At 40.1% G+C, this 18263-nt stretch overlaps 1 protein-coding gene across 1 annotated transcript in view; it reads left to right on the top strand.

The window, feature by feature from the left end:
* The window catches only part of trabd2a (TraB domain containing 2A), a 50426-nt gene extending 40837 nt beyond the window's left edge, over window positions 1-9589 (top strand). The window contains exons 5-7 of the mRNA XM_058064202.1: window positions 1642-1732; window positions 3997-4266; window positions 7767-9589. Coding sequence (XP_057920185.1) covers window positions 1642-1732; window positions 3997-4266; window positions 7767-7965 — 560 coding nt within the window. The 3' untranslated portion in view covers window positions 7966-9589. The remainder of the gene's footprint in view (window positions 1-1641; window positions 1733-3996; window positions 4267-7766) is intronic.
* Window positions 9590-18263: the final 8674 nt, after the last annotated feature.

Here is an 18263-nt window from a genome sequence, read left to right as displayed (position 1 = left end):
ACATTCTAAAGATACAATGAAACTAGAAAACTAGCAAAAAACGACAACAAAAGTCAGGAAAAGAGGAGTAATATGATGAAATATTAGAATCAAGTCATAATATTAAGAGAAACCACTTATTTTAAATTATTTTAAATCACACACGGCTGCACGGTGGACGAGTGGTTAGCGCACACACCTCACAGCTAGGAGACCCGAGTTCAATTCCACCCTCGGCCATCTCTGTGTGGAGTTGCATGTTCCCCCATGGGTTTTTGGGTACTCCGGTTTCCTCCCACATTCCAAAAACATGCTAGGTTAATTGGCCACTCCAAATTGTCCATAGGTATGAATGTGAGTGTGAATGGTTGTTTGTCTATATGTGCCCTGTGATTGGCTGGCCACCAGTCCAGGGTGTACCCCGCCTCTCGCCTGAAGACAGCTGGGATAGGCTCCAGCACCCCCGCCACCCTTGTGAGGATAAGCGGTAGAAAATGAATGAATGAATGAATGAAGGCACACACCTGAAATATGATATCTCCAAGTCCTAATACCTCTAATATCTGTAAAAAAAAAATCATAAAAAAGCTGGATTCAGTGTCATTTTGTGTCAGGTATTCACACTGGCATGATCTGGGCTGCTTTTTCGTTGTGCAGGGGTGTCAAACGGCAGCTGGCTATGTTGCTCATATGTGTGTAATGACTGGCCTGCCTGAAAAAAAGGATTTCTACCATAGGAGTAACCTCACCCTTTCGAACCATCCTGCATGTTCTCCTGATCTAGATCCAATTGAGAACATCTGGGGATGGATGGCAAAGGGAAATTTATTTAAAAAATGGACATCAATTCCAGACAGTGGATTCCATCCATCCAAAGCAATTTTTCAGCTGATTAAAAAGAATTACCAAGTCCTTTTTTTGAACATTTGATTTCTATTTGGGGGGGGTTATTTAAGCTATGTTCTTGAGCTTTTGATCAATAGATGAACAGCCCATTTCACTTTAATGCTTGTTTGCAAATACATTTTTTCCTTTTGCATTTTGCAACCCTTATAACTAAAGCCCTGGCATACAAGTTATGGGCGATGTTAAGAGGTTTGTGTTGTCCGACTATCTCTGAAGCCGTGAACGCGCCAGGCTGAACCAATGGGTGTGTGGCCCTGTGTTTCTTTACAATAGTATTAATACATTAAATTGTATTTAATTAATATTGGCTGCACGGCGAATGAGTGGTTAGCATGCAAGCCACACAGCTAGGAGACCTGAGTTCAATTCCACCCTCGGCCGTCTCTGTGTGGAGTTTGCATGTTCTCCCCGTGCATGCGTGGGTTTTCTCCGGGTACTCCGGTTTCCTCCCACATTCCAAAAACATGCTAGGTTAATTGGCCACTCCAAATTGTCCATAGGTATGAATGTGAGTGTGAATGGTTGTTTGTCTATATGTGCCCTGTGATTGGCTGGCCACCAGTCCAGGGTGTACCCCGCCTCTCGCCTGAAGACAGCTGGGATAGGCTCCAGCACCCCTGCAACCCTTGTGAGGATAAGCGGTAGAAAATGAATGAATGAATGTTATTGATATTGATAATGATATTGTTATAGCATGACAGCCATGGGGTTGGTTAATTAAAAAAAACTAACAAAAAAATCCTCTTTTAATTGCAGGTCACTTCCTGGGCAACAATACGGTCATTGATGTGCTTCGCCGCCAAGGATATGAGGTGGAGCACACCCCTGCTGGGGAGCCCATAAGCAGGTATGTTCTGTGCAAATAAACACACATTCACACACTTATAGTTAAGATTTATAAGATTTCATAGTTAAGATTTCACATAGCAGGACTTCTCATCATTTATCCAAATTTAAGAGAAGACAGTCTTCCGACTGGTCGGTACCAGAAAAGACACAACGAGCGTGTGTACAAGCTCATATTTTATCACTTAAAGGTTCCTGACAGTAAAATTGTTTTTTTTTTTCTGCTGACTGGATTCCAAATGGAAAATCATTTTCAAAGTTAATGCAGCTTCATAGCTGGTATGTGCTCATCTGTTGACGTGAACCAGATGTTCCTGTAATGCTTCAAAATGTGTAGCCTGCAAATAATCAACAATAGCCGTGGGCTGTTATCCACTTGATTCATTCTCATTTTTTCACTTCCTTCCATATGTCCCAAAACATGAGTAGTTGTGTCATGGCTTTTCTCAGGTCGTAATTTGTCTGCTCTGGAGAGTTTACGTTGAGTGGATCGTAAATCTATGCTTTGGAAAAAGGCGAAGTGACACAAATACAAGCGTAGGAGTTGGGGCTTATGTTGGTCTGCAGATGTATGGTAGGAGTGGGACAAACTACTGTGTCAATATGGCAATGAATGGTAGTTATCAATGTCAGCATGAAGTACTATTGATGCTGTTTTACTTGTTAATATACCCAAGTCCCTCGTTTATCGCGGTTAATCGGTTCCAATCTGTTAAAAAATGTAATATTTTGTTAAATTGAGTATAGAAAACCTGTTTATGACTTCCTAAATATGAGTTCTAACATTATTAGAGCACAATCCACATGAAATAATATCTCGTCACCATTACACTCCTATTATTCACTGTTCTCAAGCATTGTTGGCAAGCTAGTGATGACTCAATGTTATTTCTTCGAAATTTAAGAAAGGGTTTCAAAGAGAGCAGGGAAGAAGGACAAAGTAAGACACCACAAACTTACCACTTCCCCACAGAAAGGGAGGAGAACCTATATTTCACTCTGCATCCATGGCTAGTCGCATCGAGTGCAAGGTCGGGTGATGGAATAAGGATGGATGTCTCATCCATGTAACATTACAGGAAGTGAACAAATGTAACAGTGATTGTAAAAGTACCAGATGGAGGGGTAGGATTGAATAAGCTTTGCTTCTTCCTACTCCTTTTGGACATGTGGAACTGGGAACTGATTATGTGATGCACTCAATTGTAATGTGATGCATGCAATGAAATGAAACCATTACCATTACCATCACATTACCATTACAATTACTGCTGTATTGGGATGCTGTTGTTGTTAAGTAAGTGATGTTAATAAGTCAAATACATTTTTCTTTGACATTTTCTATGACTTGCTAAATATGGTTTCTAATATTATTACAGCCCAATAGACATGAAATAACATGTTTCTGGTCACCATTACACTCCTATTATTCATTGTTTTCACCGGACACAACTATCATGCTACAGGGAATCTAGACGTCCACCAGCTGGCAAGCTAGTGAGCTAACCAGTTAACCACAAACTTACCACTTCCCCACAGAAAGGGAGGAGAACCTTTTTCAATCTGCATCCATCGCGTGCAAGGTTGGGTAATGGAATAAGGATGGATGTCTCATCCATGTAACATTACTGCTGTATCGGGATGCTGTTGTTGAGTTAGCAAGTAAGCGATGTTAATAAGTCAAATACATTTTTCTTTGACATTTTGGCGTCTCAGATGCAAACTCTGATTGGAACTACGGTTTCTAATTATAATAAAGTGTTTCCAAATTGCAAACAATGCCAAGGATGGAATTGACTATTTAGACCTTGAATCTAGTTATGTCATGGATTATATGCATGCATTCATACTGTAGATTGAGACCAGGTCAAGCCAGCTTGTATCGAGCTAGCTTGTGCCTAGGAGGATACTTAGGGTTGATGGAAAATGGCTTCTTTGATATTTTTAGCCCTTGTGGCTTCCCACACTTTTTGCAGTTTCCACCTCAACGACCGTACCACCATTATGCCCTGACTGACCACCCATGAAGTGTTGTGGAAAAGATGGACTTAGCATAGCAAGTGAAGCATGTTATGCAGTGTAGCGTAACATCTCATGCAGGTAGCTATCACAGCAAAGATCTACAGCATGTGGAAATGCATGGATGAGTAAATTCACCATAATAGAGAAGTCATGTTTAGGAAGAAATGGTGGTAGAGCATAGCTATCACTCCAGATCTTCAGCTTTCGATAACTCCCGTAGTAAACCTATTTTTTCTGTTTAAGGAGATCATCCAGACCCGACTTAATGGAGTCAGAGGACCAAGAAGTTGAATCCCCTCTCCTGGAGCCTTTCCTCCATGAACTTCCAGACAGACATGAGGATGACGGCCGTCCCCTGGAGGACGACAGGTTGACCCACATGCTCCTGCCTTCGGACAGCCTGGAACTGTTGGAGAAAGCGGAGAAGAAGATGCTGAAGAAGAGGAGAAGAAACAAGCAGAAGAAAGAGCGACACAGGCATTTTAACGATCTCTGGGTCCGCATAGAAGAGAGGTAAGAGGCTGACGATTGAGTTAGAATTTTCCTTGAATTATTTGTCTAATTTTATCTGTAAAATTGTAATGCTATCAGCTGTATGTTCTCAGGAGCACTTTAAACATCAGACCACATCAAACTATGTCATTTCATTTTACAGTTTTTTTTTAAAAACTAAATAACACATCCGACTTGTAAGTCATGTTGCCAGTTTGTATGTTAAAAGTTGAAATACTTAGAAAGCAACTGGCAGGCCGGATTCAAACAATCGGCGGGCCGTATGTGGCCCCCAGGCCGTAGTTCGCCCACCCCTGAGTTAGACCATAAAAGACCAGCAAGCTTTAAACATCCGTCACCTACAAAACTGGCAACCACAATATGAACTTGGAAAGGTCCTTAATGTGTGGACCCCAACTCAGTAGCTCCTTTCACGCCTTAATAACAATTGGGACTTTTTCAAAAGTTTATTTTTTTTAATGCTATAAATGCATTGATTCTCCAGCCATTCAAAGATCAAGATCAACATCCATGGAAGGATCTAGATCACGTTGATGTGTCAACATCTGTAGCCAGGAAATTGGACAAAAATGGGATGAACTCACGCAACCTCCTTGGCAGAAGTAATCCTCGTCAAGGAAGTACGATGGGAGATTTGATATCAGAGTCTCCCGTTAGCCTTTTGAACAAGACTGACACTTCCTGCTTGGGATGCTGCGAGGCTGAAACAGCCAACATATCAAATGGCCACATCCTTTATGCACACTCTAGCTGTAAACACACACATGCCCCGCAGTGACGAATGAGTCCTGACGAGTTCCTCGCTGGTATCGGTGGCTTAAAGGTGGAAACAGCAGCCTGGGAATTCCTCGGAAGAATCCAGTTTTGGTTCTATTAGTAGCTTCAGGCAGGGACTAAGCGGACAACTGAAGAAACTCACCTTTCAGATGGAAACTAAGACCACCGCACAGGTGTGGTCTACTGGTGTTTTGCTGAAAGTGATTAGGCAAGAGGGCACCAGGTTAATTTGGTGATATTCGATCCATCCATCTATCCATTTGTGGGAGGGAATAACCATGGGAAGGGAGCCAGTGGCACGGAAAAGAAATGTTACATTTTCTGGAGAAATTAAAACCGATTTTTTCGCCACTATTTTATGGAAACCCGTTTCCAAAAAAATATCCCAATGGTAAATTGAAATTACGAGATTAGAAAGTTGAAATTATGAGATAAAAAGTCGAAATTCCAAGATAAAAAGTCGAAATCTTGAGATAAGAAAGTGTAAATTATGAGATACCAACTGCGCATGTGCCGCAGGTGCCGTCTTTTTCACCGTCGTCTTTGTCGCTTGGCAAAATGACTGGACAATTATGAACAGCCACATCCCTTTTATTATTTCCATGCCTCAAAATTCTTTCCAATGTGCGTTTGCGTAGTACAATTCCATGTGAATTTACCAGCAAATGAAGTATTTCATCACTTGGAAAGCCACACTTAAAGTACTCCTCAATGTACTCACAATCCATGTCTGAACAGAACCTGTGACTCTTCTACAAAGCTAGCTCATTATTTACACTCATTATCTCATTATTAGGACTTTCTGTCTCATAATTTCAACTTTCTTATCTGAAAAGTTTGACCATTTATCTCGTAATTTTGACTTTTTATCTCGTTATTTCGACTTTCTAGCTCATTATTATGACCTTCTATCATAATTTCAACTTTCTTATCTGAAAATTTCGACTTTCTTATCTGAAAATTTCTAATTTTATCTTGTAATTTCGACTTTTTCTCTCAGAATTTCGACTTTTTATCTTGTAATTTCGACTTTTTTCTCATAATTTAGATTTTTTATCTCGTTATTTTGACTTTTTATCTCCTTATTTCGACTTTCTAGCTCATTATTATGACCTTCTATCATAATTTCGACTTTCTTATCTGAAAGTTTGGGCTTTCTTATCTGAAAATTTTGAATTTTATTTTGTAATTTTGACTTTTTATCTCGTTATTTTGGCTTTTTATCTTGTTATTTCGACTTTCTATTTCATTATCCTTCTCATTCTTTCTATCAAAATTTCGACTTTCTTATCTGAAAATTGACTTTTTATCTTGTAATTTTGATTTTTTTATCTCGTAATTTTTACTTTTTATCTCATTATTTCAATCTCATAATTTCGACTTTCTTATCTGAAAATTTTGACTTTTTATCTCATAATTTCAACTTTTTATCTTGTTATTTTGACTTTTCATCTCATTATCATGACTTTCTCAGGATTTCAACTTTCTTATCTCATAATTTCGACTTTCTTTTTTTCGAGTATAATTTAAGTACACACAGTTTGCATTGGAACATAAACTCCTAGTCCTGGCATAGGCTACTGTAAGGCTACACAATGTTTAAGGTCAGATGCAAACATACCCGAGGTTGTATGTAATCATTTATGTTTCAATTTGGCTTTTTTTAGGTACTTCGTGATGGTTCATTTCCAGGATAAATACTTGTATTGTTTCCATTGGGTGGGTTGTATGGCACGACCGAGTTATGAAATCGTAACAAAATACATGCCTGGCCACCTCCCATATTCTGAATACATCATTTATATTAGAGGGAAGAATAATCCGGTTTGTTAATCACGGAAACAGAGAACGTTTGTCAGTGTTTCTGTTCATCAGGTCTGTTTTCTCATTTTCTGAGAGACCTTGTATCTTCGGCGGGAAGGAAACAGACTGTTTATACACGTCCCAAAGCCTACATGGTTCACATCTTTGTATATTTTAATGTCTGACCAGATGCCCGAGTGAAAAAGGAAGATGTTGTCAGAAGCTTAGAAGCAACAGTCCCAGTTGCCTGTGGTGTTTTCATGCGTGTCTATACTCTTGAGAAGTGGCTCGACCTTGCTTGGCGCCCATCGCGAATGGAGAAGTAAGGCACCTTTTGCTGTCCAATCGCCTGGGTGTGCTGTACACCTTGGGCAAGTATTAGCACACGATACAGCCTTGTGCACCGGCCAATGGTGCCTGCAAGTCATCTCTGCTGTTTGTCAATCTGGCGGTAATTCTGACGAAAAATCAACAAGCATTTTCTCCAGCTGTTTGTAGGAATGACTGACCAAGTGGAACCGCCCTTTGTCGTTTTATGAGATGTCGAGCATTATTAATTATCTACATCAAATTAGGAGACAGTTCAACTTTTATTTGAGAACAGCTCAAAATATCGATGAATAGAGTGTATTACTTGGTAGCAACCAGCAGAGGCGCTGTCGATTCAGCCTACTAGTTTGTCTGAAGAAGTAACATTGGACACTGGTATTCAAACAAAAGTTTAGGATATTCAGAGGGCGATTCTGCCGTCCCGATAATTTTCCCCATAGTTGATCAGACAAATGTAGTCAAATACAGTGATAGTAATCTGCCGGTGTCAATGCTCTTCTGTTGGGAGATGATGCTTTGCATGGGTTACTAAATAGTACAAATGTTTTAAAATCCTAACTGTCTCCCTTTCTACTTTGTTGTCTTCCCAGTGCCATGCCCCAGTCCCCGCCTCCCCCGGTGGTTCGCATTATCAACGGTTACATCACAGTGAAGCCTCCTAGCCGGGCCTTCAACCACTACAACTATTATGACCCACCATCTGCCTCATCGTTCCCGTCGTCCTCACTCGTCCTCCTGTGTGTGTCTCTGACAGTCGTCCATCAGGCATGGGCGATGTTACTCCAGTAGAGTATTTGTTGTACACACAACTCCTCCAGTCGAAGTATTTGGGACTATGCCAAAGCCGGCGGAGCATCTCTCGTATAAAGTGAGAACAGCATGTCAGGGAATGCTTTGTGATTCTCAATTTTTTTCAACGGTTTCCGTCAAGCATAAAACCTCAAGAGCAGGAGGTGTGAGTGTGTAAGTGTGTAAGTGTGTGTGTTTGTGTGTTTGTGTGCATTATCTATCAGCTCTTAAGCCCCACGGCCTTGCCAACCGCAGTGTTTCCAGACTTTTAATTTATTCTTCCACATTAGAAGAATTCTAATTAGCGTTTAATGCTACAGAATAGCTTATGCTACCAGGGGACATTTGTATATATTGTGTTTAAATATTATAGATGTATTTTAGAATTATTAAAAAAAACACAACACACATGTTTATATGATGATATAAATAGATATGCAGTATTTTTTTTAACAGAAAGGCAGGAACTAACCACCATTGTCTATAAAGTGTCACTGAAATGTTTTTTTAATGATCATAAAATAATATTTGACTTTGTGTATCAGTGCTAATGTGTGTGTCCACTTAAAAAATGATAGTGCATTGTCTTTTTTTCCAAGTATTTGTTTAATTTATTTAACTACATTAGTTTTGCTTTACGTTAGATGACAGTCCCGTTTTTTTTTTTAATATGCATTTTGTTTAATCCCTTTTTACATACACACAAAATGCATATCATCACTCTCCAATGGAAAGCATGTATTTCCAATTTTGGCCAGTGTTGGGCAAATTGCTTAAAGTTAATTATTTAATTAATTATTTATCTTTTTCTGTGTTTCTTCTTGCTCCGGTCCGGCCGCTCCAAATTCGCATAACAAAAACATCAAATAACGGCAAATAAAATGTCATAGTACAGGGAAGTTGTAGCCAACACCTTTCCTGACAGAGTAAATCTGTTTAGCATGTAAGGGCATTTAGATCAACAATACTATACTATATCAACAATATCTGTCGCAATGGCTGGACGGGACACAAAAAAATTAAAATAAAAAAATAAAATTATAATAAAAAATACTTTTAAAAAGTAAATTAGTTAAAATTATTAGTTATTTTCCCAGAAAAAGAATTACTTGATAACAAAATTATTCCTTCATGAATGGAATTAGTTACCCGGGAAAGTCATTATTGCAGTAATTTCCTGAAAAACCTTAAAGTATGTAATTTTTTTCGGCTTTAGGTTTTGCATGTACTAATTTGATTCATATAATTTGATTATGCTTATGAATTGCATTCCTCTACCAAAACACTAGGAGGCAGCAACTCTTGTTGACTAGCTATTTAGCTTCCTGGGTTGCAGTCGAGACTGAAGCGTAGTTGATATCAGTGACCACATTTCATAGTTGTAACATTTAAGTTAATTAGATTTTCAACGTCATTACTCCCAACACTAGAAGCAATAAGGAAACATGCTTTTGATTGGACAGAGATAAATTAATAATAATAACCATAATGTGTTCCAAAAGCTTTCACATTACAGGATAAGATGATTCCTAGTATTTCCATGGCAGCAATAAAATCCTTACTATCTCGACAGATTCTGTCCATTCTTCCAATTTGTCCATGCATCTGCACGCCACCGCCACTGCCACCGCCACCGCCACGTCCTGACCCGGGTTCATGCCAGTGTTTCCGTGAGGTTAATGTGGTGTGATAAGGCAGCTATTAAGAAGGGAGTGATGCGTGCATGCGGTCGGCCACAAACGAGGCAAGCCGCTCTGCTGCCAGCGTGTCCGTCCTGCGGGAAACAAACAGGAAACCGGAGCTCAAGCCACACTTACACGGGCAGGAAATGAACGTTAATTGGTTTGTTATATCAACAGGAAAAGAAAGCCGATTTTTATTTTGGTCTTTGATTTCACGGTGGCTTTCTGCTGGAGGACATGGAGATTATTTTTCAGTGTCTGCAAGAGGCTTACTGTTTTGGAACGATTCCTCAAGGGGACGTCTCCAAAGGTTGGCTTTGCCTGCAACTCTTCACACCTGGTCATGAATAGGCCAAGCCTTAAGGGTGCTGACAGTGACGTGATCAATACGTATCCTCCAAAAGCATTAATAACGGTGTGACTGTGTGTGCTGTAATACAACGCTGTGCAGAAACATGCCTTGTGTGTCACTCGGGCAAGAACCAACAAAGAAATCAATGGCGTCCACTCGTCTAATTGCTTCCTCTTTCCTGCATCTCCTCTCACTTCTTTTCTAATCAAGTCCATTCAAGAGACCTGAAGCTAGTCAATGTTGCAAGGAAAACCTGTACAGTAAATACATGTATTGTACTGTATTGTACTCCAGCTTGCTTATGTTTCACTTTTTTTCCACGGCGGTCGAGTGGTTAGTGCGCAGGTCTCACAGCTAGGTGACCAGAGTTCAATTCCACCCTCGGCCATCTCTGTGTGGAGTTTGCATGTTCTCCCCGTGCATGCGTGGGTTTTCTCCGGGTACTCCGGTTTCCTCCCACATTCCAAAAACATGCTAGGTTAATTGGCCACTCCAAATTGTCCATAGGTATGAATGTGAGTGGGAATGGTTGTTTGTCTATATGTGCCCTGTGATTGGCTGGCCACCAGTCCAGGGTGTACCCCGCTTCTCAAAGACAGCTGGGATAGGCTCCAGCACCCCCGCGACCGATAAGTGGTACAAAATGAATGAATGAACTTAAACACAGTCAACGTATCATTCCGATATGGAGACATTTCTCATGATGACGAACTGGCAAATCTAAATCTGTATGAATGTGAGTGTGAATGGTTGTTTGTCTATATGTGCCCTGTAATTGGGTGGCGACCAGTCCAGGGTCTACCCCACCTTCGCCCAAAGTCACCTGCGATAGGCTCCGGCATACAGTATGCATAAAAAAATGTTTGTTTTTTTTAAAAAAGCATTTTGTCCATATTTTTTATATTCCAAAACAAAACTACTCCATTGAAAGCACAATATGAGAAATATCTGAAAATGGGATTGGAGAAAGAGTAGAGGAGTGGACAACGTCAACCTGCAGGAATCGAAAGCAGATGTCCCCTCAGACGTCTGTTTCCTGTGGGGTGGCTTTAACCAAGACGTGGCATCTAATAGTGCATATTACAATTCTTCATTTCGGGGGGGGGAATGTGATCTCTTAATGATGCTGGAGTCTTTCCAAAAATATTGCTATGCTTTGTCACCCTGGTTAAAAACCTCCCTAAGAATGAATGGCTTCATTTATAGGAAGATAGAGTCGGTAATACATTGACTGTTTCTGCTTTTAACAACTTTAATGATTTCCTGTTATTAATTCCATCCTCACGTGGATGGATTTTGTTTTTGCTGATGATTGCTAATCTACTCCAACATGTGATTTAGTACAGCACCTTAAAGATCCAGTCCCTCCGGCTGGTAGAGGCACACTGTTAAAATGACTTTGGTTTATTTTTCAAAGTGTAGCTCTGCTCAGTGTGTGTCGAAGCATGGCTATTATCAGTACATCAGTCACTGAGACCCATGTAATAAGTGCTGCTCCGTATATTTACATAGGAGATCTCCTAGGGGTTAGATATATTAGCAGCCCGCCTTCCAGCTTTACCAGAGGGAGCTGTTGATTTGTCTGAAGATCTCTTATGTTCTCGGGTTTTATACACTCCTGATCAAAATTTTAAGACCAGTTAAAATGAAGTGAAAAATTTCAAGGATCGTTTTGTGCATACTTGATTATTTTACACTTGATTATTTTATACTTTCCCTTATTAAGATGGCTTCATGTCCACTGTTTGGAACTCATGTCCATTTTTGTAAAACTTCCCTTCCCATCCATCCCCATTCATTCATTCATTTTCTACTGCTTTTTCCTCATAAGGGTCGTGAGGGGTGCTCTTTGGGCGAGAGGCAGGGTACACCCTGGACTGGTGGCCAGCCAATCACAGGGCACATATAGACAAACAACCATTCACACTCACATTCATACCTATGGACAATTTGGAGTCGCTAATTAACCTAGCATGTTTTTGGAATGTGGGAGGAAACCGGAGTACCCGGAGAAAACCCACACATGCACGGGGAGAACATGCAAACGCCACACAGAGATGGCCGAGGGTGGAATTGAACCCTGGTCTCCTAGCTGTGAGGTCTGCGCGCTAACCACTAGACTGCCGTGCCGCCCCCCATCCATCCCCAAATGTTCTAAATTGGTATAACATCAGGGGAAGAGTGAGGTTATTCCTCTGGAAGAAGTCCTTTCTCAGCCTGCAGTGTTGCAAAACCCCTGCAACAACTCCACAGATCCACCTGCCATTTGACGCCCCTGCACAATCTGATAAGCCATTGTTCCATTGAAGGATCTCCTTGTCAATGCTGGAAGCCGTCAGGACCATCCAGGTTATTATTTTTCTTCCATCTTAAGTCAAATCTGGGCTGTGAACTCTACCCGACACCAATATTTGACATGCCTTTCATTCTTTCTACACACAATTAAATGAGCCCTATATCACGTTTTATGTGTCGGGAAAGTTTAAGGGTAAGTCGAGTCCTGCTGGGTGCCCCAAAGAAATGGTAGGGTGCCCACAAAGCCTCCTCCTCGGTGAAAAACTACTCCTTACACTCAAAACAACAGGAACACTCTTACAGAGTTCAAAGCATTTATAGACTTTAAAGGAAGAGTCGTTGAAAATATTACGAATACCTTGTTTTACGACTGGGGGTATGGTTTAAAAAGTTACAGCAAAATTATTTTGGGACTTAACCTCAATACAAGATAATACAGCTACAGGGTACATGAAATAAGGCAAGTATTTGCAACCTTTTAACCTTTAAAATCCACTTAAGGGTCTTCAGCAACATTTTTTTCCAACAGTATTTCTTCTCAAAAGACACTGCTACGTAAATCAAACTTGTATGTACTTACAAATTTGGCCACAACAATTATAACATCTGTAAATTATTCCTTTTTTAAATATTAATAAATCTTATCTACCTTTAATGGTGAAACTGTTGTGTTCAATTGTGTGAAATGCTGCCCTCTGGCCGCCACTGGAGGTACTGCTTTAGTTAGCAGACGCCATTCCTCTGATCATTAACTTTAATGACGTTGACGTTAATGGCAGAAAATTCTGTTCTATACGTATGTATATAATTCTGCTTTATAATTTCGTTTTATCATTACAGATTATCTGATAAACACAAGCTGCTCTGACAACAACAGGTAAAATGATATATCGTCAATATTGACCTCTTTTAGGACACACTACCCAGTAGTTAGAAACATGTTCACAAATTCGAACTTAGCTCCCAAATAAATGGTTATTACATAGCATCGTACCTCTTTCCAAACACGGCAACACAAACAGCTACAACACCAGCTTTTATCAAAATAATACCGAAGAAGAAGAAAACCTTTGTAGACGGTCCCTGGGCTGTCTGTTAGCATGGTTGCAAAGTGGTATGAATTGCTATGTAACAACCTGAAAGTGTGACTATCTTCCTAACTTTTGCTAACCATTAGCTTGCTAGAAACGTACACTATGTCACCTCCAGTGGACTTGAGGTTTAAAGGAGGATTTGGCAGCTTGAGGAAGCATTGGATTCGCTGTCGCGGTCAAGCGTGAAATGAATGACTTCACCTGAAAATAACTTCCAAATGGATTTGTACCTGCCTTGCTGTCATTTCGCTGTGGATTTGTGGAACCAACGCGGATGTTACATCATATCGCGGTTTCATTCCAGCAAATCCAAACCGCAAACACCACAAATCCTTCCAGATCTGCTGGTGCGGTGATTTGAAATGAGCATCAATGAAAACGTCCATAAACGAAATGGGGCGTGATGGAGTTCCCAGCAGTAAAGCAGTTTATGGGAAAATTCATTATTTACACACGTGTAACATCAATCTGGATAGATAACACTAATGTAAAACTAATTACTAAAATGACTGCTAATTTTCCAATTTTGTTGATTTATGTTTTGTTTTCTTGTTAAATTATATTCATAATTAAAACGAACATACAAATTGTCTTAATTCTGTCGCAAACAGACTGCTTGTAATGGCACACGATAACTGCAATGCCGCTTCTGACCACTCAGGGGCAGTAGTGCACTGTCCAATATGTTTGTTTGGCAACACGTTTCAACAAGATACCTCATCTTCAAATAATATGAAATGGTTGAGGAAGAGGACATCATTTCAGTAAGTCTTACTTTAATGTGCTGGTGTGTATGATGCAGGATTGCCAAGGTGACTTTAGGATCTTGTAGAATAGCACAACTCCAAGGTTAGCAAACTGTTAGCAAAAATGTTTGTCCATGTAAGAAGCAGGAAGTATCCCACTTGGTGTTTAGCATTGGAGGTCTCGTCGTTTAACTGACATCGGTTCATTGCATGCATTGCATGGTGTTATGTTTATGGGCCTTGTGATTTATGTGACTAGTACTCCCACAGAACTTTTTTGCATTTTGACCTCGGTGTTTATGTTACTCTGCTTTGCACAGACACCCTGTCTGAGCTCATTAAAGGCTTCTTACCTGCACTATCTGCATCCTACCATCCTACTATGCTCGCAATTATTAATAAAACCACAATGCATTTTAAACTTTGCGTTGGCTTCACTCTATCACAGCTTTTTAAAAAGTATCCAAATTAAAATCATGCTGTTTCTTTGTTGAATGCGGCCTTATGAGTCAAAAAGTATACATACGCAAGCTAATTGTTTGAATTTTTTTCACTAATAAGCATTTTCAAGCATATAATACTAATACAAGGCATTCAGAAGACACATTCAAGGACATTGTGATTGTAGGAGCTATTTATTGGTGTGTTCCTAGGTTTTTGATATCTGTTGATTTATTTTTTGTTGTTGTTGTTTTGTTTGGATTCCTTGATGGTATTTTCTTGTTGGTTATTTATTTATTTTGTTTGTCTATCATATTTTGTTGGGGTTAATTGGTGGTTGATTTGTGGGTTTGTTTCATTGGATGGCACCCTGGGCACCTGCAATATATTTGGGTGGGCGGTGCTCACGGGACCAGCATGCACCGGGGTGGGCCTATGGTTTTGTACCAGAGCAAGAGAGGCAATAGGAAAAGGCCCTTGTTCCTTTTTTATTCGTTTGCTTGCTTGGTAATAAAAGGAAAGAAGAAACGGAACAGGATTGTTTGGACTGACTCTTTTGCCTGCGTGAAACAAACCCATGGTGCATCAGTGGCCGTTTGATTATAGGTTACGTTTATTGTTTTGGAGAAGGACAAATAGCCACTACAGTGATGATGTGTAGTCTTCTACACTGGTCTCTTGGTGTCAGTAATGTTACACTAATGAGACAGTAGCCGCTATAGGAAGTAATAGCAACAAAGAACTCTCCCAATGCTAACCTATGACTCAATATTCTGTCTTATTTATGTCTTAAATGTCTTATTTTATGTTATTATATCTACTTTTTCGGGTAATACGGGCGTAAAGGTGACTATAGGGGTGTTATTTCATGTATAGAGGTTCCTAATAATACACAAAAAAATGCATTTAGAAGGTTCGACCAATTCACGGTATACCCCGCCTCTCGCCCGAAGACAGCTGGGATAGGCTCCAGCATACCCGTGACCCCAGTGAGGATAAGCGGCATCGAAAATGAATGGATGTATGGGTATTTAGAAGGTTGTAAACAGGTTTTTTATGCCCCATTTATAAAACTATTCAATTGATAAATAAGGAATCCTACTTCCCAGAAATTCACTTATCACTGTCGTGTCTGGAACCAAATAATTGTGTTAAGTGAGGCATTACTGTACATAAGAATTGTTGTCTGGAATAAAATAACTGCCGTTCACGGTTGTACACGGTTATTCTCACCGCTGTATCGTTTATATGTACACAAAAGTAAGAGACAAGTCAAAACTTGGTTTTCATCTGCCCCAGTTTTCATGATTTGATTTACATTGAACATTTTCTCCAACGTTTTGCCCTGGTTTTTGTACAGTATTGCACCTAACAAACTAATGCGACTGCCAATTAACTTGTCCTCTTTCCAGTAATCGCTTATAATTATTATGCATTGATTTCTGTTGTTTTGGTAGTTTTGATATAATCGTTCCAACAAATAGCTACCCAAACGATACATCTTGCTTTGTTGTTGTTGTTAAAGAAGAAAAGTTTGACTGCAAATGAGCAGTATATAATCCAAAGTGGACCACGAGCTGTGTTGTTTTTGTTATGATGTCATTAGATCAGAATCACTCATGCCACTTTGAGTGGAGGGATTATAAATCACGGTTCCTCATTAAAGGATTATTTTCCTCCACATCTTTCATCTTCCAGACACTCTGCTGTCAACCACAGTCTTGTTCGCTGTCATTGTTTATCCACTCGCACAAATTAATGAGTGAAATCCCTACGAGAGAAGCAATGGAGCTGAACTATGATTTGACTTCTGGGCCAAAATGCTTCCTTGTTGACCTTCTGGTCAGATGTTGGATTAGCATACAGCGCTGCCTTGATTTTCGCCATTGTCTAAAACCGAATTGTGTGAATTATACTCAAAATATGTTAGCTTAAAACAGTTTTACATGTGAAAAACAATGCATGTGCAAACCACCTTTGGGTTGGGAGTACGATGGAAGGCTGGAGTCTGAGAGCCACAGACGGCATCTGCAGTATTGCGGTTGCTGTCCTAGACCCTCACGGTGAAGAGAGAGCTAATTTACCGGTCCATCTATGTCCCCACCCTCATCTATGGTCATGAGCTCTGGAAATGAGTTTCCTTTGCAGAGCGGATGGACTCGCACTAAGAGCGAGGGTGAGGAGCTCAGTCATCCGGAAGGAGCTCAGAGTAAAGCCCCCGTCAGATGAAGTGGCTCGGGCATCCAGTCCTGATGCCTCTTAAATGTCTCCCTGGTGAGGTGTTCCGGGCATGCCCAGCCAGAAGGGTGCCCCAGGGCAGACCTCGGGCACGCCGAGGGGATCATGTCTCACAGCTGCCCTGGGAATGCCTCAGTGTCCTTCCGGTGGAAGTGGGGGAGGTGGTCGGGGACTGGAACCAGGATAAGCAGGATAAATAGTGTATTAATTGCATAACAAGAGTCACCAACATCACTATATGGCAGGGGTCTCAAACTCAATTTACTTGGGGGCCACTGGAGCTAGGGTCTGGGTGAGACTGGGCCACATCAGGTTTTACAAAAACAAAACAAAACAAAAAACGCATTTATTAAAAACTGAAAAATATACAAACTTTTTCAGTGCTTTGGTTCAGATTTTCTACAAGAAAAGCTCTGATAAAACATTCCACTGTTCTCAAATATCTTAATTTTTATTTTTCTACACAAAATAAGATGAAAAATAAATAAACAAATCAAGAATAAAGAAAATCAATCAATCAGTAATAAATAAATATAAGTATATATAAATAAATATATAAGAAACCACATATAGTTGGTGGGTAGACAAATGATTTTTTTCAGATTAAAATGAACAAAGCATTATTAGAGCCCTGTAGACATGACAAAACACGACTATAGTCACATTTATACTTTTTATTTACAACATATTGCGCAACTGCAGGGTCTTAAGACACATGCTAACTCGCATACTAGAGATCTAGCAACCTAAACGGTAGCCTTCAAGTTATTTCCTTTCAACTTAAATAGCCAAAAACTTACCACTTCCACACGGATAGGGAGGATAACTATTAACAGTTATTTAACCTTTAACATGAACATTAATCAAACGTAATATTTTTTTCTGGGTACATGATACCATACAGCATCCATATCAAACTTGCACGGGCCGCACTAACAAACTTTCATATCAAGGCGGGGGCCTCAAACTAGTGTCCTGCGGGCCACATTTGGCCCGCGGGTCGCGTGTTTGAGACCCCTGCTATATGGAGTAAAATTATAGAACGGATTGACCAAGGAACTCAATCTCAGAAAATAATGTTCCTTCATGTGTTGGAAACAAATAACCCAGTACCATTGTACCCAGTACCGACCCATTGTACTGCTGCCTGTGGTTTGTCATCTTCACCTGAGGTTCTGTCAGGCAACTTGGAGATAACACTTTTGGAGGGGGGATAAGGGACTCTGCTGGTTTTGCTGCCCAAATCAATTTGAGAGCAAAAGTTGAGGAAAAGCATTGGAAAAGAACCCTGAAATGAATCTCTGAGGCATCATCTACCCTTCTAGTGCATCCTTCCTCCTTGAATTGATCCTACGGAAACTTGGAATTGTTTTAACTTTAAAGAAAGCACCCTGATGAATGATAAAGATTCAGTTCATGTTTTTTGATCAACAGAAGTCTGGTTATTGAA

The sequence above is a fragment of the Doryrhamphus excisus genome, chromosome 2, assembly GCF_030265055.1.
Source record: "Doryrhamphus excisus isolate RoL2022-K1 chromosome 2, RoL_Dexc_1.0, whole genome shotgun sequence".
Lineage (NCBI taxonomy): Eukaryota > Metazoa > Chordata > Actinopteri > Syngnathiformes > Syngnathidae > Doryrhamphus > Doryrhamphus excisus.
Note: the sequence above shows the minus strand (reverse complement) of the source record. Positions and strands in the feature narration are given on the sequence as shown.